Source organism: Leuciscus leuciscus (assembly GCF_965113295.1).
Source record: "Leuciscus leuciscus genome assembly, chromosome: 13".
Lineage (NCBI taxonomy): Eukaryota > Metazoa > Chordata > Actinopteri > Cypriniformes > Leuciscidae > Leuciscus > Leuciscus leuciscus.
The window spans coordinates 20,824,471-20,849,039 of NC_138737.1; the positions used below are offsets into that span (position 1 = coordinate 20,824,471).

General features: G+C 36.3%; 1 protein-coding gene across 3 annotated transcripts; it reads left to right on the forward strand.

Moving 5' to 3' along the window:
* The first annotated feature begins 649 nt into the window (after nucleotides 1-649).
* On the forward strand, nucleotides 650-24,544 carry ulk1a (unc-51 like autophagy activating kinase 1a). Of its 3 annotated transcripts, XM_082188071.1 has the most exons (28): nucleotides 650-1,101; nucleotides 1,192-1,284; nucleotides 1,539-1,580; nucleotides 5,313-5,345; nucleotides 5,611-5,647; nucleotides 7,559-7,732; nucleotides 8,093-8,166; nucleotides 9,241-9,342; nucleotides 10,950-11,008; nucleotides 11,555-11,637; nucleotides 11,745-11,795; nucleotides 11,885-11,970; nucleotides 12,863-12,995; nucleotides 13,100-13,145; nucleotides 14,264-14,347; nucleotides 14,617-14,724; nucleotides 14,852-14,961; nucleotides 15,823-15,891; nucleotides 15,984-16,096; nucleotides 17,214-17,389; nucleotides 17,549-17,661; nucleotides 18,192-18,317; nucleotides 18,432-18,598; nucleotides 19,529-19,701; nucleotides 19,805-19,923; nucleotides 21,181-21,338; nucleotides 21,445-21,580; nucleotides 23,143-24,544. In XM_082188071.1, exons 1-28 carry the CDS (start codon nucleotides 1,012-1,014, stop codon nucleotides 23,187-23,189), a joined length of 2,802 nt encoding a protein of 933 aa, XP_082044197.1. In that variant the 5' UTR covers nucleotides 650-1,011; the 3' UTR covers nucleotides 23,190-24,544. The 3 variants fall into 3 exon arrangements, with proteins under 3 accessions (XP_082044197.1, XP_082044198.1, XP_082044199.1); XM_082188072.1 differs by lacking the exon at nucleotides 650-1,101 and having other exon boundaries at nucleotides 1,250-1,284; nucleotides 5,611-7,375; XM_082188073.1 differs by lacking the exons at nucleotides 650-1,101; nucleotides 1,192-1,284 and adding an exon at nucleotides 7,217-7,375.
* Nucleotides 24,545-24,569: the final 25 nt, after the last annotated feature.

The following is a 24,569-nucleotide window of genomic DNA, read 5'->3' on the forward strand; positions in this document are numbered from 1 at the left end:
GAATGATAAATTGTTTTATGATGTGCACAAGTGGCTAGATTAGGTGGCGGTTGAACAAATAGTTTTGAGAATTTCAGTTGTGATCTGAGAAATGAACCAAAGTGACTGAGAAAAAACTAATGGCAGACATACAATTTAATATAACTTGAGTATGAGAGGATTATGTAACGTACTGCCATTCGACATAAGTTGGAGTTTGTTTGTCAATTTTAAGAATTAAAATTATAGGTTAATTATAACATTTAATAGTATTAATATATAATGTATTAATGATGTTGATGGTGTTAATGTATAACTTTGTAAATGGCAGATAGAAAATATAGCAAATTTAACAATAAATAAAGTTGGGTTGGGTTATGTAAAATGTGCTGCATGTAGACAGACAGATCTATAGATGGTATCAGTGTAGGCTATGCAGTATATTAATAATAATGATCAATTGCTGTTTCATTATTATAACTAATAATATATTTTTCCCACATACAGAATTAAAAATAACTGCAAGAAACTTGCAGTCAACTGAAGTCAATCTCTCAGCTGTTCTAACATTTCTGGCCCGGCTCCTTGACAAGCGCATGCGCAGATCCAGCCACTAGTGTACCGACAGACTGGTAGTGCGCATGCGTGTAATGGACACGCACAGTTCAAGTTTTTTTTTAAGTGCGCACGCAGAACACTTTCCAAACAAAACACAGCAGCCGAGGCGTCACGACCGACTTCTGACAGTTTCCGAATCTAATTTAGCACAATTTTGTGAGCTTTACTTTTGAAAAACAGTGTTTTAAAATAGTATGATCAAGATGACAGTGACTTTGGGTGTATTAACAAGAAAGTAGCGAATACGATCATGACCGAAGTGTCAGATTGTTTGGGTGCGAAGCAGCTGATGGGAAGCGATAGACGGGTCCAGTTCTCCTGTACTGTAGAGATCCACGGCGCACAGACAGATCCCTGACACCCTCAACTAACCCGTGGTGGATTTACTGAGCTGCTTTCAACTTTACACAAGCGATGGAAAGCGTTGGAAAATACGAGTTCAACAGGAAAGATTTGATAGGACACGGCGCTTTTGCTGTGGTGTTCAGAGGAAGACATAAACAGGTAAGTTTTACGAATTTCTGTTCGTATCAGAATATGCAAATAATCATTCGACACGACTGCCATAAAGTGAAATGATCTCTTTATCCATAGAAACATAATTTTGAGGTCGCGGTGAAATGCATTAACAAGAAAAATCTCGCCAAATCACAGTCGCTCTTAGGAAAAGAAATCAAGATATTAAAGGTGAGTTTCCTAGTTAGACGTTGGGAGCGTTTGTTTGTGTATATTTTCTAAATATATATATATTCTCACAGATAAAGTTAAACCTGTCGAAAATCTGTGAGCTGTTCTCGCTATTTTAAAGACTTCTAACGTTACATGGGCTAGTGACGTTTAGCTATTGATATAAACAATGGTTTAGTAAATATCATCAGCTCTTTATAGCAGTTACATGAGCTGCTGACTAATGTAGTGAATCCCGTGTGTGTTTTCGCCAGGAGCTGAAACATGAGAATATTGTCAGTTTACTGGACTTCCAGGTATGTATCTGCTTACTATTTGCTATAACTCTTGGGAATTTAGTTATTCGGGGTATATGTCTAAGCCTACTGTGTTATTTTAAGTGGTTTCTAATCTAATAAAACAGAGGGTTTTTTTTTTCCTGAGGATATTTATAACTCGAATATCGCATGGCTTGGTGTTGACACTATGGGTGCAGTTCCCTTCATCTGATTGGTTAAACGTTAAACCCCGCCCACTGATGTCACACACTGTTTATTAGCAGCTTTAGCCACTCATCCATGGTGAATAGATGTTGACTATATATGACTCACCATGAGTAATGATTTCATGTTGCAGTATCTTGCATCAGAAATGAAACCATTATCTGATCTCTCTGTGATATCAAGGTGGGCAGAGAAAATTGATAAACCCTCCAATTAAATGTCATACCTCTTGTGGCAGAAGAACTAAAAATAAACAGGCGAATGGCTCACGAAACAATGGCAGCCATGACAGATGTCTATGTCTATTGAAGTATACACCTAACACCTGTGCATGCATTAGCCAGCACCTGCCAGCCCAGCTCACCCTTTTAACCGACTGTCTCTATCATTTGCATACAGAACAGACGTTGTCTGATGTAGGATTCCCTTATCATGAATAGAGGACTGGACTGGACTCCAGGCAGTCGAGCTTATCTGATGGCAGGTGGTTGTCTCAGGTGTAGAGAGCTTAAGAAACTTAACACAGTGGGTTACACCTTCGATCTTGCGGTGTTATGCCCTTCAGCAAGTATAACAGGTTTACTTCAAATTGTTTGTAGTGTTATATTCTATTCTAAACTGGGGTTTCCCATTGGATTTGTGAGGGAACTGTAGGGGTTGCTGAATTTTTTCAGGTTTTCATAAAAATATTTTATAGGTTAAAGCGGTTCGGCTGACATATCCCATTAAAGTTGTATTTTATGCAAATTTTAGTAGTGCACTCCACTACACAAGGCACCTAGGTCCTAGATTTTCCTTTTTAGATAGTAACTTTTTTAAACGAATTGCAGCTGAATGGACTGGATTGCATACTTAGTCAAGCCTCTCACCACATTATCCTCTGAGAATGACCTGACAGTGAACACACAAATAATTCATGCTACCTCCATTACACCTCCCGCACTGCAAGGACTGACACAGGAGCATTTGATACTAAACAAACCTGCAATTATAGGGCCACCACCTTTGACTGGCTCCAATATCAGTCCAATCTTCATCTGGGCAGCATTTATAGTAATTGTCATGGGTTTGTCCAGATGCGTTGATCAGCTGTTCAGCAGACGGCCGCCAGGCATTGGATCCACCTGACAGCACAATGTGCACCAGGTGGCTGGCTGGCCACCTGGACAATACACTGAACAATAGCACAAGAAAATGACACTTATGCTTAGTCAGTGAAACCTAACCCTCGACCCCATCCCGCACTCACGGAAACATGCTGTGGAACAGCTTTGAGTTTAACGATATTTGTTTTAAGCTTTATGTTGTTTCAGTCTTTTGTTGTTGAGAAACACCTTTGTATTGAATGCTCATGCTCATGGATCATAATGTTTTGACAGTCTTCTCTATGGCCTTGTAAATAAGGCCTTGTAAAAGATAATTTGAGTGTATTTTGTCCTGTGTGTGGTCTTTAGCCTTGGGCTTTACCTAGTTTACTTTGCATTACCGCTGATGGCCTGGTTTCATTCCTCATGGATTCTGCACAAGCACACACACAGGAAGCTTAACGTTAAGCCTTTATCCACAGTAATTGTGTCACACTTATAAAATTAGCTGTTACGCAACTTTGAAGTCATAATGGTTTGTTGTTTTTCTTAAAACAAGTTTTATGTAATATGTTATTAAACCACGCTCCTCCCAGTGCCCTGTCACGCCGGCCGGCCGGCCGGCCGGCCGCTGATTTGTGTGTCAGTCAGCTGTGGGTAATGACACCTCCTGCTTCTGTCCCGACTGCTGTAACACACAGGGCCTGCATGGAAATTGTCCAAATAGGACTTTTGTTGCACAACAAGTTGGCCATGTTCATACCTCGTTCAAACGGGTCACCATGGCACTTTGCCTGTGTGGACATATTGATCAGCTCTGTTAATCCTTTCAGGAGCAGAATTTATACATTGAACTTCATTGGCATGGATGGGCAACAAACCACCTAAAATCCATACTGGGTTGGATTATGCACGCTAGGGGTCAAAGGGCATTTTTAAGGTGGTTTCTCCTAGTGACTACTGCACATTAAGAGGCTCTCAAAGTTCATGATTTGGCCAGTGAAGAGCATGATGTTGCACTCAGTGTGCATTTAATTTGTGCACTGATTAGCATAAAAACATAGGCTAAGCTGTTCTGTTCTGTAGTATGAAATTGAAACGTCTGGCATACAGATCAGGGGTGCGTTTCCCAAAAGCATCGTTAGCCAACTATGGTCGCAAGTTCTGTCGTTATCAGCATAGTTAAACGTGTCTGTGTTTCCCGAAACCATAGTTCTAACGAACATTCGCAAACAGCATCGCAAAGTTGTGTGGAATGACAGATCTCGACCTGTGGTTAGAAGCACCGTTTCTTGTTTGCATGACATGTGTACTCAATAAATCCTTATCTTGAGCAAAATAAGCAAGCTGACATTCAGTACAATCTGTATCTTTTATTTGGAATACATACAAATGTCATTTATGTTGTTTAGTTTGTCAAGAGATTGAAAGCACCGTTTTTGAAGAGTGCGCATATGCGGACGTGCTAGTACATAAGAACAAGCCTATGATTGAATCTGGAAAAAAAGCAAAATAACTGAAAATAATTAGAAGTATTCCTCAGATGCCATGTCCGTAATTTATAGCAAAACATCTAGCATTAATTAGATCTCAAAAAGATTCATTAAAAGTTATTACTCCACCACGTGCATGACATCATTAACCAACATGGTTGAACGACCAATTTACGCCAGTATGGTTTCGGGAAACAGTCGTGACTAGCTAGTTGACTATGGTAGTTAAGCAGCGAGTTACGTCGTTGTAAGGGAAACGCACCCCAGAATGGTTTGAAATGTTCTCAAACATATATTATCATCAAAAATGCACATTAGGAAGTCCACACAATTATAATACTCAATATTATTATTCAACAATAATAACAGTGGCGTTAATAATTGTGAATCAGTAAGTAATTGTTTTATATTATTATAAATAATATTACTTTTATATTTTTTATTTATACTTATACAATTTATTAATTAGTCATTATTTTCAGTAATTATTATTATTATTATTATTATTAATGATTTTTTTGGATTTAATAAATGAAATATATCTGATAAGTTGTTGTTTTTTGCTTCAATTGTGCACTCTTTTTCAATTTTTGTGTGCTACATTTGTCCTGCCTTAAGCAACAATTGAAGTTTTCACAAAATAAAAGATCGCTATTTTAAACTCAAATGCAAAAGGAAAAAATTCTCCCAGCCCAAGGTACTTGAAGGCGTTAATCAAATAAAACCTGTCATGCAGACACTTATTGTGATTTGTATTGCTTGCAAGCACATGCTATTATAACACACTATTGATAGAAGACTTAGGTAAGTGTAGGCTTTGAATGATGACTCACTGGCATCTATTGTGTGTCCAGCCAGAGGCCTGTCCTGATCTAGACATCTAGATCCTGCCATGGCTGTCATATGGCATGTTGTTGGGTGTTTCTTGCATATAATCAATTGTAAATATTTAATGTCTCTGTCTGCAGGAGATATCGGGATGTGTCTATCTTGTCATGGAGGTGAGTCCAGATGGCATGCTGCACCTCTCACATACCCACTGTAAACCTCAAAATAGAATTTGTGGGAAGTAGAGGGAAATCGGAGGTCAAATTTTACCGTTCCTTGCAGGATGTCCTTTATGCAAAGCTTAATTCACACTTCTGTGTTATTATTGTCAGCATAGCCATTTGAAGCCCTGGTGTTATTGTGATTACTCTCTCTTCCGATGAGAGTTTGTTTTGTGTTTACTGTACACTTACAGTGTTTGACTGTCTCCTCTTACAGTACTGCAATGGAGGAGACCTAGCAGAGTATTTACACTGTAAGTACACTAACCTCATTTCAATATGTCATATGTCTTTCAATATTATGTGTGCCTTGTATCTGTCCTTGTTGTGTGAACACACAAATTAGGCACTAAATATTTCCGATTAAGATTTTTTTAAACTATTATAACAGGTGAGGTGTCTTGTTTTTTCCATGTTGTTATACCTGCTTGGTTTATTTCTGTTGCCTAGTCAGAGCAGACATATTTCAGTGCAGCTTTTATGCAGAATCTTTACACAGACTTTGGAGGAGCACTGAGGCTCCATAACACAACAAAGATTTGAACCTGTATGCTGAAGATGACAAATTCAGATGCATCAAGAATTCAAATACTTCCCAATACTAATAAGTGCTTTCGTGTCATGGTTGATATTAAAATGGTGTACTATTTTATTTAGATAAAGCAAAATTTAAATACTAAAAACTATGTTTTGTAAATGGTACAAGCAAATTAAGACATCACAACATTATAATATACTGTATGAAAAATGGATATTCAATTTGAGATTTGCTGAAGATTACATTAGTAAAATAGTAAAGTGAGAGTTAGATGATGGAAAAGGTCATTTAAATGTAAAATGTATATATATATAAAATAAAATTTGTATTTTGTACATTCATTTCTTATTCAAACAAAATCCTGTCATCCAGCATCTCCTCCCTTCCTCTTTCATCCTCATCACCAAAAAATTTATTTTTGGATGGACAGATCAACACAGTACAAAGAACATCAAAAAATATAGGGATGTTGGAAAATAATGTATTTTCTGTTAACCAAATGCTTTTTAATCTTCACTATTGCTTCTATGCAAATGAACAAGCGGTCGCCGTTATTTGTTGTGTAGTGACGTGTGTGTTCAATTAAGCCAGATATGAGCAGATTCTGCTCAATATGCTGTATTTAATATATCAAAGTGAGTAAATATAAGTAACACGCCAAATTGGCGAGTGATTTGACAGGGTTACCCGCCACAGTTGATCTTTACCCGCATTTGGTGGGTTGGCGGGTGTTCATTTCAAACCCTGATTATATTTGTGTTCAACAGAACTCATACGGGTTTGGAACAACTTGAATGCGAGTAAGTGATGACAAAAAAAATGTTGGGTGGCAAAATTTGACACAATTTGACAAAAATTTTCAACATTTTTGGGTGAACTATTCCTTTAAGACCAAAGTCCGTTTCTCAAAGGTTGAAGCTTTAAACTTCAAACTTGCTTTGGACTTGGACTTGCTCTTTAAACTGCTGATATATTCATACAGTATATATACTCTCCTGATCTTTCCTCAGAAAGATAATTCAGGACCTCTGAGAATAGCTTAGTTTCACACATGTGCTGCCACAAATAGAGCCTCTTTGGAAGTGGTCTCACCCACACACACACACACTTCGGGGTTCCAATACATCTTCATCTAACCATAAGCTTTTCAGCGTAGCTATATTTAACATGTTTGCATTGGCCACTCTTTTTTAAGCCATCAGACATGTAGCGTTGTTCAGCTTTAGATTCATGCCAGCCTCATCAGGGGCCGTGTTTGCCTTCACCCGCTCACCTCTTACCACAGATTCACTGGCACAACACCAAGATCCCCTGCTGAAACTCAAACCAGGGCCTGACCTCATTCACCTGCCAGTCTGTTATCTGCCCTCTCCTGCAGTGGAAAAACATGAGGGCTAAAAATAAGACTACATGAAACCAGCATGTTTTGAGTGGAAGGAAAGAGGTACACTGGGAGAAGGGGGGCATGGGCTTTTGGAGGTGGATGGTTGCTGGACATTTTGTTTTTGATGGATTGCTACCTCTGATGTAATATCCCACAATTCAAAGATATATATATATATATATTATATATATATGTTAATTAGGCCTAAGTAATTATTAAACTATATAACTTTTTTCTTCATAGCTAAAGGCTCTCTGAGCGAGGACACGATCCGCGTGTTACTGCAGCAGTTGGCGGGAGCCATGAGTGTTTTAAGGAGTAAAGGCATCATTCACCGTGACCTAAAGCCCCAAAACATTCTCCTTTCGTACAGCACAGGTCGCAGGGCCAATCCCAACAACATCTGCATCAAACTGGGTGAGTGCTCTGGGTCAAAGTACACAGTTTCTACTAAAAGAAACACAAAGACTGGTCATGGATCAGTATGTACTGATTATGAGACCGTGAGATTATGAGTTATCAGGTTTGGCAGTGGTTGGCTGTGGTGTTTTTGTTTCTTGTGTTATGACTGCGGTTTGTTTTAGGTGTTTACGACGTTGTTCTGTTTGCTCTTGAGCGTTATGTAGACACTGTGTGTCACTACACAGCTGTGTAAAGTCAAACAACTAAAAGACACTGACTGTAAACATTCGTGCACCATCTTCCACTACCAAAACAAGCTCCCAAATGTAGTCCTTAGCACCAAACACTGATTTTCCTTTCTATCTCTCCCTTTAGCTGATTTTGGCTTTGCACGTTATCTGCAGGGAAACACGATGGCTGCCACACTCTGTGGCTCTCCTATGTACATGGTGAGTACTTGACTTCAAAACGTTCATGTTCTGTATTATCCAAATGTTCAGGAACAGGCTGCAGGATTAATGCAGGAATAAGAAGTTGACGATACATGGGCGTTTTGTTCTACAACGAAGACCCCTGTTCTACAACATAAATTACAGACACTCATATTGAAAAGGCATATTTTGAAGCTGTTATGTTTATTTAATTTTTTTAAATGTACTGTATGTTCCTACTAAGTAATTAGATAAGAATGTTTGGGGTGTGAGTGTGTGCAATTTACGTTGTAGAACAAAATGTCCAAGGATCGTCAACTTATGTTTACCACGGACCTTATTTTACTCCTAAACTGAAAAACCCTATTATAAAAATCAATAGGAAAATCTTGAGGGAACCACCGGTGAATTAGTCGTCCGGGTTTTGACATCATCCCTGCGCCACTCTATTGGTTGGATGGTTGTGGTTTGCTATTGGTTGATCTCATGTGAGAGACAGGTTGTCCCGCCCTCACGCTATTGAACACATCATCATAGAAGGGATGTCGTTTCAAGAGGGAAGGGAAGTTATTTTGATTAAAGATTGCAAGGGCACATGAATTTTAAAAACAAATATGATGTGCACAGATAAACCATTTATAATAAACACTGCAATATTCCATAAGAAACTTTAATTGCCCATTTTTATTTCATGGTGACTTTAAAGCTTCTTTTTTGTTGGCAACAATTGGTTTATAAGCGCTTCTCATTACAAGTATTGGGAAGATGTTGGACCATGTTGTGCTGAGACACTGAAAACACTGGATCATGAGCTGCTATCGTGTAAAAGAACACAGTGCCACGCTTTACTCTGAAACACACAGTCACAGGCTTTAGTGATTTGATAATCACACTAAATCATACGACATTTTTTATTTTATTTCAATTAAATGTTCAGCCCTACAGGAAAGTATGCCATATTAAAGTACTGCTTTTACTTGACTTGTTCAAAAAACAGCAGCCACGTATTACTGTAGATATTCTGACTTACTCTGTATGACTTGACTTGCTCCATATGTTTTTGAGTACTACTTGTCTTGCTCAACTTTACAGGCTCCTGAGGTCATCATGTCACAGAATTATGATGCCAAAGCTGACCTGTGGAGCGTAGGGACCATCATCTACCAGTGCTTGACTGGCAAAGCCCCATTTCAGGTCAGTGACACACACACAGCACAAAAACAACAAATTGTATGACCCAAAGAGATTGCTTTTTCTTTGAAGAGTGTGGATCAATATAAAGGGATAGTTCACCCAAAATTTTTATTCTTTACTACAAATTAAAATAATTTACTCATCCTCATGTCTCAATACAGACCAAATTTCAAGTTGTTATTCACTGAAAATCTTTCATGGAAGTCTTACAGACTTGTTTTTAGGGGAACTCTCCCATTAATTATTTTTTTTTTTCAGAAGAATGTGTCTAAACCACTAAAATCAGATTCAGTATGAGATATTGTTGAATAAAATAGCTATTTACCAAGTTTAGGGTATTTTAGGTCTAATATTCTGCTAATGCGAGCACACAAAGAAATACAGTACCATTCAAAAGTTTTTTTTTTTTTTTTACTGTAATATTGTTGAAACTGAGATTATTGCAATTTAATAAACAGTCAGGCAAAGTCTTCAGTGTCACATCAGAAATCAAGAAAAGTATTAATTTCTTTCTTTTTTTAATAAACTCTTACTGACCCCAAACTTTTAAAAGGTAATGTGTAATAATCAAGAAAAAAATGCTATCAATGCTATCAATTTCTACTACGTCACTACTGAAAACCTTCTGGAAACTTTCATTGCGAAAGCTTAACTGGCTGGCATCCTCGGCTATTTATGCCCTGTAGAGTGTGAAACATGATTGTGACATCTCACTGATAAACATAACCATATGCCTCTACAACTAAACACACCCTCTGGTTTACTAACAAACACTCACCCCCAAACATACACACATGCCCACTCATATGGGCGGCATCTCGGGTTGCACTACTAGAACTGGCAGTTCTTCTTTTTTCTGTGTGGTGAATGATTGCAAAATAAAAATGCATGTTTGTGTAATTATTTGCTGCAGTACTTCCTCTGAATATTGGCCCCAGGCTGAACATTATTAGTTTATGAGCTCCTGGGAGTCTTGTAACGTGATATCAGTCTGCAGATGGGTCAAGATGGGTCACTGAGTTCATTCAGAATAGACCGGTCGCCTCTATCCTAGCCATTGTGTTTACCTCAACCTGCATGGAAATATTACTTTTAGTGCTTGTTCCTGCAGCCACTAGAAAGTCTTTATGATTTGTAGAAATAGTCCCTCTAGTCTAAAATGTAACTTCAGATCTGGAACAAATGTTTATATCCCAAACAGCCAGAGTTTATAAAGAAGAATGTAGTAAAGCCGTGCGACGCTGCTCACAACAAACTATAGTTCAGTATAAAGTCTAAAAATAGGCAAGATATTTGCCTTCAAGGTTAGTGCATAGTTTTAAGTGAACCAACAACATCTATATATCTAACTAGATTTGAGTGGTATTTGATCTTCAAAACCTGCTGTAATGATGCTAAAGTGTTTCTGGAGAGCAGTTAGAACATTGTTTAAGTATTAAGGGTCAGTTGCTTACTAGCCCAAGTCAAAAGATAGTCAGATTCTGGTCCCTCCCTCATTGCAAATTCTTTTTTTTGCTGTCCAGATTTTTTCCCCCAGATGATCAGTTAATTATAATGAGGTCATGACAATTTCTCAAATTCTTTCTCTTTCTGAAATCTTTTTCCAGGCAAATACTCCTCAGGAACTGCGGCAGTTCTATGAAAGACACCGGAGCCTGAGTCCCAGGTAAGTGACCCTGAGGACTGCATGTTAGTCATCAATCAACACGGTCCGGTTTAGTGTGTGCTATACAGGCGCAAAGGTCTCTGGTGTTGTAAATGTTAAAGAATTTATTTGAGAGAAATTAATACTTTTAAGGTATTCATTTCAAAGAATCCTAAGAATCCTAAAAAAAAAGTATCTGTTTCCACAAAAATATTAAGTTTAAAACATTGTTAATAATAAGAAATGTTCATTGAGCACCAGATCAGCATAGAAAGAGACTTCTTTCACAAACACGGGCAAAAGCGACCCCAAACGGCAGTAGAACTGGTTTCTTTTCTCTCTTCCATCTTTCATTACTTTCCCTCTTTAAAATGAAAGCCTTATTTATTTACCTAGACTGTTGCAATGTTTGCATTCATGAGTATCGCTTTTCTACTTACTCAGTCAATAACAGAGTTACTCTGGCAACACAACGAGCCCTTGCACAAGAATATAAACATGCACACAGAACTGTGTTGGTTGTGATTCCAGTCAGTGTCTAACACAGCACCTAAATGCTTTTCCCAGTATTCCACGTGAAACCTCCAGTCACCTAAGGCACCTTCTGCTTGGGTTGCTGCAGAGGAACCACATGGAACGCATGGATTTTGGTCAGTGGACACATACAATCCCACATTTGACTTTACAAGACCCTAAAGGAATCATAAATTGACAACTTATAATATAATAATAAATAAGTGATTATTGTCTATTTCAGATCAATTTTTCCACCATCCTTTCATGGAGGCCAGTACATCCATGAAGAAATGTACGATTATGATGTACATTACTTTTTTCAAGCTAATCTGCTATAGCTTTGGATACAGTAGCATTAACATCTGTTCATTGTTGTCTTAGCCTCTCCAGTGCCCGTGCCCACCTATCCCAGCTCTGGCTCTGGGAGCTCCAGCAGCGGTTCCTCCGCTCGCCTCACTCCTACTCAGGTAACACAGTAACAGCTCATGATGCATGAAATACACCTTTTTGAGGTGTATTGTGATTAGGGCTCTCACAAATGATTATTTTAGTAATGAGTAATCGGTCGATTATTTTGACGATTAATCGAGTGATCTGCTTTTTTTTTTTTTTTTTGGTAATAAAATAGACCTAAGCAAAGACCTAAACCTTTAAAATTCTTTAAATGCATATATAACAACAATGAGGCAATGCTATTTGGTTCAAATAAAGGATCAAAAGCAAGTAATCATATGGTTTTATAGAACAACACTGTTAAAATACATCATATTTACTGCAGATCAAATCCTTGTTTAATATTTGCCAAATTACATTTAATTCAAATGCTTTAATATTTGGTCACAGCCAGTGTAATTTCTTGAACAAGAATATGTAGACATCAAAACATGTAAACTTTTAATTATTTTGTTTTATTTTTAAATCACGATGAACAGATTGCATATTTAGAAACAAATTGATGTTTGCATAGGTTTTTAAATGATTTACCTATCGAATCTGATAAAATGGCACACGTTGCATTCCCATATAAACGTTGTAAGCAACCCAAACTCACAGCATATGCAGAGATGGAGTTACATACATAGATGCAGTACGCACATAATCTACACGCATATATTAAACCCGCAGGACATATATTTATTGAGTTGAATTGAAGCCTTTGTGATTTCACAATACCACTATACTATAGTATGGGTTTTAAATCGTTTTAATACACCATGCAGCCTTAGAAAACGGTCTTATAATGCGGTCTGTGGAATGCGCCACTTCCTATTCCGTGCAGAAACATGCTTCCATTGGCTTCTTTCAAAAACGTATGAAACTTTTAAACAGTAGTGTATAAAAAAAGTATTTTCTTGACAGTCTGACACTGAAGCTCTGAGGCCCCTCCCTCAAATGAACCCCACGCCGTCTCCAGGTTCCCAGCTGAAAGACTCTTCCTCTGAATCTTCCTCTGAGTCCGATGACTTCGTAATGGTGCCGGCTCAGTTCACCAGTAAGATGAGCCCTCACACTCGTTGACCTACTTTGGATTATGTAACGAACAAACCTGCTTTTTTTTGCACAAATATAACATCTCCAATCTGATCACTCCTGTAGGTGAAATAGTCTCACCAGAAGGCCAGGACAGTATGATGCGCAGCGGGTAAGTGAGAAAAGCATTTTTCCAATACTTTAAGGGTTAAAGTGACACACATAGTGTATATAGTTACATGCAACATGCTTCTCAGTTCTAACCTACATAACAGATGTGCTTGCATTTTGTTTCTGTACTTAACACAATGGTTTGCATGCTTACCAGTGTCACGTGTCGTGAATATTCATTTCAAGTATGTCAGTTGACCTTTTGACCTGATGACCGTTTGTATGGTTCTGTGAAGAGGTCTGTTTGTGCAATAAAGGAAGGAAGACATTACGGTCATGATAGCAAAAATTGCTTACGTAAAAAAGTATAACGTTTCATTTTCAATACAAATTTTCTAATACGTTTTAGCATTATTTTTTTTTTTTAGCATCTGTGTCTGTCATCTAAAGCATTCATGAGTTAAAAGACTAGTTAATATACACGTATATACACTACCTTTGAAACGTTTGGGGTTTAGTTAGATGTTTTAATGTTTTTGAAAAAAGATTATGATCACCAAGGCTGCATTTATTTAATCATAAATACAGTAAAATCAAGTAATATTGTGAAATGCTATAACAATTTAAAATACAGCTTTTGTATTTTTATATATTTTAAGATGTATTTTATTCCTGTTATGGCAAAGCCTTGGTGAGCAATAGAGTCCTTTCAAAAACATTAAAAAATCGTAATAAATAACGTTTAGAGGGAAAAAAATATTTGAAAGGTATGAATTATTATAATTTTTTTAATTAAAATTTATTTTAAAAAAAACATTTAAAGTAAATATAAAATGAGATTCAAATAAATTATTTTAAAAATGTTTGAAGTTTGTTTATTTTTATGCTTAGTGATACTAGGATTGAATTGATATGGAGAGTACATCAAAATGACTACAACTAAAAGTATAAAAACGAATACACATACAAATACTCATAGAAGTACAAAAACAGATATACAAATATACAAAACATGCTCAGGAGTACAATATCATATATATTCCATTGCATAGGGGTGATGATCATATTTGGGGTCTGTGGCATGAAATCTAAAAGATTGAAAAGACTGGTCTATATTATATAGTTGGATGCTTTAATAGCATAGCAATAATGGCATAACTGTATGTGTTCTATTTCTAGAAGCTCACTGCTGGGTGTCACTGCTTGTGTGGGTCAAACGCCATCATCCTCCCCGTCTGTCAGAGCCTCCCCAAGCCCCTCCAGGTACTGTGTGTGCATTAGTATGGAGATTAGCGTTTAATATGGCAGAGACTGTAAAAACACACACTCTCACGAGCAGCTCACACTAAACAATAGCCTTTGTTTGCTTGTGTGAAGTGAGAGACAGCTGTCTGAGCTAACCGAGTGACCGGAGAAAGTGGAAATTTTTGAGATGAAAGTAATTCACTGATCACTGGGGAACAAATGGTTTAAATGTATGTTTGTGCACATGACATACCAATCAGGGTCTCTCTCTCTCTCTCTCTCTCTAGGCCTCTGGAGTCATGTGGCAGTAGTTACGCTCGGTCTGTGCCTGTTCCAGTGCCGACACAAAAACACAACTTCCAGAGACTGGAGCACAAGTTGCAAGTGTCTGACAGGTTGGGTTTATTTCTATCTCTCTCTCTCTGTCTCTCTCTCTCTAACATGATAAGGATATATTAATGTATAACTGTGCTCCTGAATGCCCCATGCATCAACGCATGAGCTCTGTTTATGTTATTTCAGGACAGCAACACCTGTACAGCACTGCTGCTCAAATGGATTTCCAACATGTGGGAGAGTCAGTGCTTCTCCGGAATTAGGAGGATCAAGACCGTTTCTACCTTCCCCACAAGGTAAAGAAACCGGTTTCCCTGCAGAGCTGTGTTTTGATTTGCATACTTTAGTAGAGAAAGAGACTCTTGCGGCGGGTTTTTTTTCAGGAAGCTGGAAATAACGAATAAAGTCAGTCCTTTTGTTTGAGTAGAGATATTCCTAATTTGCATATTCTGTTTACAGAATTCCTACATTCATGAATAGCCTTGAAAAAAAATAAATATATACATAATATTAAAATATAAAATAAATATAAATATAATTAGAAAGATTATTAGTTTAACAGTTTATATACGTTTCTTTATAGTTATGTTCTGTTGTAAAATATGAATTAGCTTGAAATCGCTTGTGCGTAGAGTAATGCACCTGCTTGAATGGCAAATTTATGTCTTATTTGTGAATTATTTATTTATTTTTGTCAGTTTTTTCATTACATTTTAAAAGTCTTAATAATTATTTAGCAAATTCGTCTGAATCAAAATCACTTTAATTACAAACACCTGGAAAGGTCATGGATAGTCATGGAAATCAGTTATTTGGTAACTAAAACTACTATTAAAAAGTTTTCAATAATTGAAATAACACATATTAGATAAAAAAAAAAAAAAGACTTACTGAAATAAAATAAGTTGGAGTTGAAGAACAAAGATTGCTAAACCTAAAACTGAAATAAAAATGAATTAAAGCTATATAGAATTATTAAATAAAAGTAATAAAAATGACCAAATGACTAAAACTAAAATTAACTGAAAATATAAAAATAAAAGTTAATTCAAATTCAAAATATTTGTAGATAATATAATAGTATATTAGCATTGGTCAAAAGTGAGGAAACCATGTGTTTTTGTTGATCATATAGAGAATGCTGTTGTTTTTTTCAGTGGGAAATGTTCCTGAAACACCTAGTCAGCCCCAGCCTATTGGCAGTAAGACGGGGTTGAATGCTGCAGGTGAAATACCTGTTTCACTACATATCAGTTAGATTTTTGTCAAACTTTTTGTTCCAACTTCTCATTTTTCTCTGTCTCTGTTTGTCTCTCAGATCAACGGCCTGGTCAGGTCTCTCCTCTCTTCACTGACCTGACAACCTTAGACACAACCCTGACTCACAGACTCAGAGGTCATCAGCACAGCCCAGAATCTGTAGTGCACAGAGTGAGTAACTGTTGCTGGCTAATCAGGGAATGACAGAACATAAAAAAAACAGCTCCACCGCCATAGTGTGTAAACCACAGGTGTTCCTGTATAGAGCAGGGAGTCGATAGATTTTGCAATGAATTCAACACAGACCTTAGTATAATACATGTTTACTTTAGTTAAAACACATTCAACTGAGAATTTGATCAAATATGTAGGTATAATTATATATTGTCAGTACCGTTCAAAGGTTTGGGGTCAGAATTATTCAAAATTAATACTTTAATTCATCAAGCATGCATTAAATTGATCAATTTACAGTAAAGACATTTATAATGTTACAAAAGATTTTTCTGTTCTTTCTATTCATCAAAGAATTTTGAAAAAAAAAAATGTGTCTCGGTTTCTACAGAAATATTAAGCAGCACAACTGTTTTCAACATTTGATAATAATAAGAGATATTTCTTGAGCACCAAATCAGCAATTAGACAGATTTACAAAGGATCATGTGACACTGAAGACTGGAGTAATAATGCTGAAAATTCAGCTTTGCATCACAGGAATAAATTACATTTTAAATATACTTTAAAATAGTTTTTTTTTTTAAATAGTAATGATATTTCTTTAGATTGCTGTTTTTATTTTATTTCATTTTTATCTTACTGACCCCAAACTTTTGAATGTTAGTGTAATTTTCATTTTGCAAATAACCTTTATTGCAAATAAATGAAACTTGTTATGGTAATACTGAGACATCATTACTATATACACTATATAAACCACACTAAATTAAAGCTAAATGTGACATTCATTATAATGGGCTTATGTTTTGTTTTTTTACCCATAAAAATATTAAAAATGATGGCTTTCAATTATTCTGTAATGTTGAATGGCTATAATTACTCATTTCATCCCCAGAAATTGAGTAAAACATTTTTTATTTAAAATATACCATTTTTATGTTGTCAACATTAATTTGGATATTCAGTGTGAAAATATGTATTAAAACATAAAAATATTTTAAAACTTTTAATGTTAGGTGTGATTAATTACAGAAAAATGTGTGATAAATTAGTAAATTTTTTTAATCAGTTAACAACACTAAAATATATATTTGACTACTTTTCATTTCAGTGGGATTTGTATCGGCGGCCCGTCTCTGGTCAAACTCCAAGTACGGCGCTGGTTCAGCGAGGCCTGACCGCCCGAACCAAGACCTTGTCTGACCTGAAAGATCTGGCACAGTACCCGGCTACAAGGCCCCGTGTGCCACTTCTCAGGCCAGCGGAAAGAAGGGACATGGTCAAAAGGTATTAGTCAATAAGGCTTTAGTCCAGGGTGAAGAAAGCTTGTGACACATTAGTGATAAGTTATGTTTCATAATTGGCACTGGATTCACTGCAGTGATGTGATTTCTGGAAGAGGAGTTTGTTCCGTAGAGCTGTGTTTATGAGTCATTTGTGTTGTAGGTCATTAAGTACCGGCCGTCTCTCAGATAAGCTGCTGAAGGCTGTGTTCGGACATCAACTTGACAGGGGCAGCTGTGAGAGCTTAAATTCAGAGAAACCCATGGACACAACAGGTATGAGCTCATGCTAACAGTGACGTTAGCCACTCAACAAAAGACGAGCTTTAAAGTCAGCATGAAACAAGTTGCGGTAGTCTTTTTATCCCTATTATGATGTTTTTATCCCTATTAAGAGCTCAAACAAGAAAAAAATGTAGGGTAGGACTTTGGAATTGATTGGATGGTTGAATTAGATGGTTTGCTATTGGTGTTGAAAGATATAAAAGAGCTGTTTCATATCTATCCTTGAATAGTTCAAATTAATTTATTTATTTATTTATTTTATTCTATTTACAAATGACTGCAACACTCTCTTGACCCTGTATTTAAAAGCGCCATAACTATATGCAGATTTGTATGTATAAAGTTTATAACTATGCTATAAGTCTTACTGCGCCAATTATCAATGATAATACCTTTTTAAAGATGTTTTCTTTATATCTGTATTTAATCATAGTCATAGATCATATTTTAAAAACATGGCATCAGACACTTTTCTTAGTGTATTTGCTGTTTAAAATGCCATTGTGTGCTGATCTCTGTAGCACCCCCTTGTGGCTGTGAGGGCATAGAGCAGGGCTCAGGCAGTCCTGCTGGAGTTGTGTTCATGCTGGGCTCTCCTGAATTCGGACACACACCTCCTCACTGTACTCGACCTAGACGCTTCTCAGGTGACACTTCCATTATTTTACTTAATGAGATTGAAACACATGTATTGCATTTGCGTGTTATTGTACCTGTTAGACTCACAATGCATTTTCAATTCACCTCATCTGTTGTTGAAGTGGGCACTCCAAGCCCAACAAGCCCTGGCTGGACCTACGGTCATTTGCACGAGGCCTACGGTTCACCTGAGAGCCTGCGCTATGGTTACACAGATGCCATTGCATCAAACCTCAGTGAGGACGTGGCATTTGTGCCACCTGAACTGCCAGAGGAGACGCTTATGGAGGTAAAATAATTGTGCTATACAGTCAGGCAGACAGTCAGCTGGTCATAATAAAACGCTTGTGTACCAGTATATTGGATCCGTGCAGCTCTTAAAGTGACACAGCCTAATATTCTTGCTGCGCTGCTCTGTTTTAATGTTAATAAAAAAAAGATCACTTGCTACTCTTGACTGAATAACTTTTGTAACTTTAATAAGGATTAATGTTTATTTAATTTATACAATGAAGAACATATTTTACATTTGATTACTGTTTTTCTGTACCTGAAAACTACTGTTAGACCTGCCTGAAAAGCACTGTTTATTTCAAATGCATCTTTGTTTTGGTGTATTTATCTATTAATGTTGGCCTGTTGAATGTTAAATGGATCCAATCCATGTTCAATAGAAATAATTTGATGATGGAGCAATAAACTATCTAGTGTACAGTATATGCATAGTATATAGTACTGTATATGCATGCATTTTTTTATTTGCTAATTTAAAACATGATCAAAACACAAATCTATTTTAAGGAAAAAAAAGTTAGGTAAAATAAGAGAGCAAGTGACAAATACCGGTATCGGATTCGGAATCAGCCAATAGTTGTTTGTTAAAATCAGTATTGTTATCTGGAAGGGAAAAATCCTATCAGTACATCCCTAATTACAATTTATAAATAACTGCTTTCTATTTAAATATATTTTAAATATAATTTATTCCTGTGATGCAAAGCTGAATTTTCAGCATCATTACTCCAGTCTTCAGTGTCACATGATCCTTCAGAAATCATTCTAATATGCTGACTTGGTGCTCAAGAAACAGTTGTGCTGCTTAATGTTTTTGTGAAAACCATGATACATTTTCAGGATTCTTTGATGAATAGAAATTGGCTATGAGGACTGAAACTTTTTTTTTGTTGAATTGAAAATGCCATCCTCTTCTTCTACACAGGAGGGGCATACAGACTTGCTGAGCCGACTGCGCTTCATTCTAGCCTTTTCCTACTGCATCACAGAGGTCGCTCGAACAAAGGACAGTGGGGAAAGGACCATGGCACTTGATGCTTCATTCTTAGAGCAGAGCATGGTGGCTGACCAGATCAGCCTGCTGAGCCATGAGTGGAGGTGAGATACTACTCATTCATGCATAAACATACACGTGTTTTATGTGTCATGTGTATGATATTACATCACGTACACTGTGAATGATGTGCACGTGTGTATGTAGCTCTGCAGAGCAGCTGGTCCTCTATATGAAGTGTGCCGAGCTGCTGTCCTCAGCGCTACACACAGCGATGGCCGGGATCAAAGAAGGCAAACTCTACCCATCAGGATCTGTTAAACAAGGTACGTCACATACTCCAAGCACATAATCGCCAAAACAGCCAACAATTTTAATGCAAAAAAACAAAACAAAAACAGTCCCACTTCATATTATGTGTCCTTAACTACTAACAAATGTTAGGTAGTTGTACTTATTATGTTCATGTTGAGTTGCAAAACACTTCTGCTGCTATTGAGGTGGGATACGGGTAATATTAGGGATAGGTTTCATAGTATGGTTAAGTTTAAGGGTGGGTTATCGGGTAAAGGAAGGGTTAACTGTAATTATAGAAATTTATTACAGCTGTACACAAAAACAAAAAAAACTATAACAAATGATTAATTGAAATTTTGGTACATAGTAGTTCATATAAAGTGGAACCAAAAGATTTCTAAATTATGCAACCATATATATAACTATATATCATGGGGAAATTGTCCGAATTATGATTTCTGTTTGCCAAGATAATGGTTTGATAATTGCATATATGCTACCTTTTGCATTTGAACCGTTATATTAATTGTTTTGTGTTTCGTGTTTAATTTGACAGCTGAAATTAAACTGACATCTTAATGGCAGGTTTAGTTGTGACAACTTACCCTACACAGAGTGACTATATAATTTAAGGCATGCTATCACAGACATAATCAGTTGTGAAAACAAGTTTTCAATAAATAAAATATATTTAATGATACAAAGGCATTTATATGAATTTATATACAGTTACTCACTCACACACAAAAATGCACAAAATACTGCAGTCTTCAGTGTCATATGATCCTTCAGAAATCAATCTAATATGTTGATTTGGTGCTCAAGAAAAACATTGCGGTAATACTTCATTTTTAGTTTCCCTGTTAAACATTTTACATGTACTTTTTATAGTAACAACAGTATGCTTTACAATAAGCAACTAACCCCAATTATATAGTACATGTTGTTAATTAATATTACTCATTATTTTATTTTTAATTTATAATTTTTATTACTCATATTAGGTACATATACTCATGTTAGGTACAGTATTACTTAGTATTTATTTATATAATCACACTGTAACAAGGGAATTTTAATAAATTTTTATCAACATTTTTGTGAATAGTGTTTTTTTTTTTTTTTATTCTTTGATGAATAGAAAGTTTAATAGAACAGGATTTATTTGAAATTGAAATATTTTGTACCATTCTCTCTAAATTACTTTACTGTCAATCAAACATACTGTAACTATATAAAACATTCATTCTGATTGGTGTGTGTGTGTGTGTGTATTGCTCTTGCAGTAGTACGTAAGCTTAATGAGATGTATAAGGGGTGTGTGAACTCCTGCCGTTCTCTCACTGAGAAACTCCAGCTCTTCTTCAGCAGCAAGCAAAGACTGATGGACCGCATGAACAACATTACTGCTGAGAGACTCATCTACACACACACCGTTCAGATGGTATGAACACACTCATGTTTGGTTTCTTACAATATGAGGAGAAACATCTCCGTATCTAATCCGTAATACTAATAGTATGAATTGCACTCCTCTCTTATATGATCAGGTACAGACAGCAGCGCTGGACGAGATGTTTCATCATGGAGAAACCTCTGTAGAGCGATACCATAAAGCCTTACTGTTGATGGAGGGCCTGTCTTTAATTATTACAGAGACTGCAGACATAAACAATATCAACAAATGTGAGTATGACACACCTACGCTACAGTTCTAAAGTTTGGGGTCAGTACTTATATAAAATTAATACTTTAGCAAGGATGCATTGATCAAAAGTGACAGTACAGATATTTATAATGTTACAAAGATTTCTGTTTCAAATATGAAAATAATATCATGGTTTCCACAAAAATATGAAGCAGAACAATTTGACGATAATATGAAATATTATTGAGCAGCAAATCAGCATATTAGAATGATTTCTGAAGGATCATGTGACAGTAGCCGCGTTTCCACTACCCTTCAAATTGTGGAAATTGAAATTGCGAATTGAAAATACGGTATACCCAATGGAAACACGTCAATTTGGCAAAAACTCCCATTTATCGCACAAAAGTTTTTACGCTCGCATTAGGTGGTTTTTCAGGCAATTCGAAAAAGAAATATTTCACACAACTGCAATGGAAACAGTTTTTGCGCATTTACAGGTCACCTGACGTAGATGACGCGGTGTGTTTGGACAGAATACGAGTTCTTTATTAAATTCTTTTAAGACGAAAGAATTACAAGAATAATGGATTCTAAACCTCAAATAAATGCCACAATCAAGACCTTGAAGCAGAAATGAGGGAGAAACACCCAGAAACACTCTCAAGTATAATAAGGGTCGTTCCTTACCATTAATGCTTGGAAAACAACATACATCTCCTTCCATTAATAATAATGGCCAGTGCAATGGCTGGGATATAGTACAGAAACCTACCAACGTCTGTTACCATGGTTTTTGGAATGATTTTACTTATCGCGAGAGGAAAAATGAAGTTTTAGTCGCATAAGATCGGTCAATGGAAACGCTGTAATTTCGCAATAGTTTTTTGTCGACATTTAAAGAATTCGCAAAAGTTTTGCGCAAATCTGTAATGGAAACGCGCCTACTGAAGACTGGAGTGATGATGCTGAAAATTCAGCTTTACCATCACACATATATTACATTTTAAAGAACTACAAAAAAAAAAAAAAAAACAGTTCTGTAATAAAATGGAGCCTTGGTGAATATGAGATTTCTTTCAAAAACATTAAAAAATCTTACTAAACTCAAACTTTTGAACAGTAGTGAAAACACACTAGTTATGTAGATTGCTCATTCATCTCATCCAAAGACTTTATATACAAACACGGTGCACTAATATTATTATGAATGGGAGAAAGTGAAAAGCGCAATATAGCAGAATAAGTCCTCCCTTATAAATAAAAGAGCCAATCACCAATTAGAAGCACTAGTTGCTATAAACACAGCCAGTGTTTCTAAGAGACGCGCGCTTATGACTGCACATGCGCATTGGCTGGTCCGGCCTAGAAAAAATGCATTGTTTGTCATAATTTGAGCATTTAGAAAAAGAAAAAAAATAAGACCGTTGTTGTCAGATTTCATTGGTAATTTCAAACATGAAATGTAATCGTAAGCTTTGGTGAACAGCTTTGGAGAATTTTATGTTTCCCCGTTTCAAAGATGGCCGCAGAGTGAAATGACTTGCCTTAAAGGGACTTTGTCTCATCTCTGATGTACATTTGTTTGCCCTTTCTGTAGGTAAACAGTGTATTGAGCGGCGACTCTCCTCCCTTCAACCCAAATGATGTGTGATGCATCAAACCCACAACATCTACATCTTTTAATCAAAGTTGCAATTTTAAATTTTGTGAAAGGAAAAATTCACACTCACCCATTCATTTAAAATGTGATACTTGGTTTCCAAAGCCAAAAACAAGGTGAGAAAAGACTTTTTCATAATAGACAGAGATGAAATCTCCATGATGGCACTTCAAGTGATGACTTTAATCTCAGCACTATGATATCAGAGACAGTGCTGGGGACTGAATGAGCAACAGCTTGGATGCTTTTCATTCAATCGTACTAAAACATGCCTATAACGTTAGTCTCATGAAGTTACATGGAATGATCCTGTTTTGATGGGCTTATCCTACATGTTTTTGCATGATTCTGAGGAAATGATAGTTATCTGCTATAATCATTTGAAACCTCTGTGACCACCGAGCCGTTGTTGAAATAGCAGCCGGTGGTGGATGTGTAGTTGTCAGCTACAGATGTACAGCTCTAATGTGGCAATTGACCAAAAATGTGGCAAACCTTTGCAGACCTACTGATAAAGACTGTCAGTTTCATATGTTGTCATATGACGGTGGGAGAAATACTTGAGAATTGTATTAGATTAACTATCATACTGTTATTCATGTGTATGTAAAACAGCAAAGCACTTTATAAACCATTTTGCCTTCTGGATTCCTGAAAAGAACCACTGCAGAGAAAGCAAGCCTTCGACCTAATGGCTCATTACAGTTTAATTAACACCTGAAAGTCAAAGAAAATGCAATAAGAAAATAGTCAATAGCTTGTGTGTAGCATTTTATATTTTTCTGTTTTTAGTTGTCAGTCTGAAAGTGATGCTTAAGTTTTCAGTTTTGCTTTCGAATCTTTTGCAAGTAAATGACTTTTGCACATTTTGCTGGGATGACAGTCTCTTTTTGTAGTGATATGGTAGTGCCTTAAATAACCTAACTGGTTTAATCTCACTGGACACTCAAAACAAATCTGAGACTTCAAATCTGAGAGCAATCTGTTATACTTCTAGAATTTTCATATCATGTTTGTTCATTACTTGCACTATTTTTGCATTTTCCGATGGCAATAACTCTAAAGGTGTTTTTTTCATATCAAGGTGTTCTTAAGGCATTTAGTTTGAAATGTATGGTAGAATTATGCACATGAAACTTTTTAAAATAATAATTATGTTAAACTGAGGACAATGAACTCTTTTGTATATGTTACAGTATTTATGATGTGTTTTCTGATGTTTTTGTCTTTTTATTTCCATTTGCAGAAGCCAAAAATAAGAGCAGAATGCATGTGGTATGGGTGTGTGTGTGTGTGTGTGTGTGTGTGTGTTTTCGAATAAATTTCACTTTTATATGTACTCTGTGTATGTTGATTCATTTGAA

Coding starts and splice junctions, on each gene's coding strand:
- ulk1a (XM_082188071.1), top strand. CDS start 1,012: ATGGAAAGCGTTGGAAAATACGAGTTCAACAGGAAAGATTTGATAGGA. Junction 17,390..17,548: donor AGAAGGGACATGGTCAAAAG/GTATTAGTCAAT, acceptor TTTGTGTTGTAG/GTCATTAAGTACCGGCCGTC. Junction 18,599..19,528: donor CAGAGGAGACGCTTATGGAG/GTAAAATAATTG, acceptor TCTTCTACACAG/GAGGGGCATACAGACTTGCT.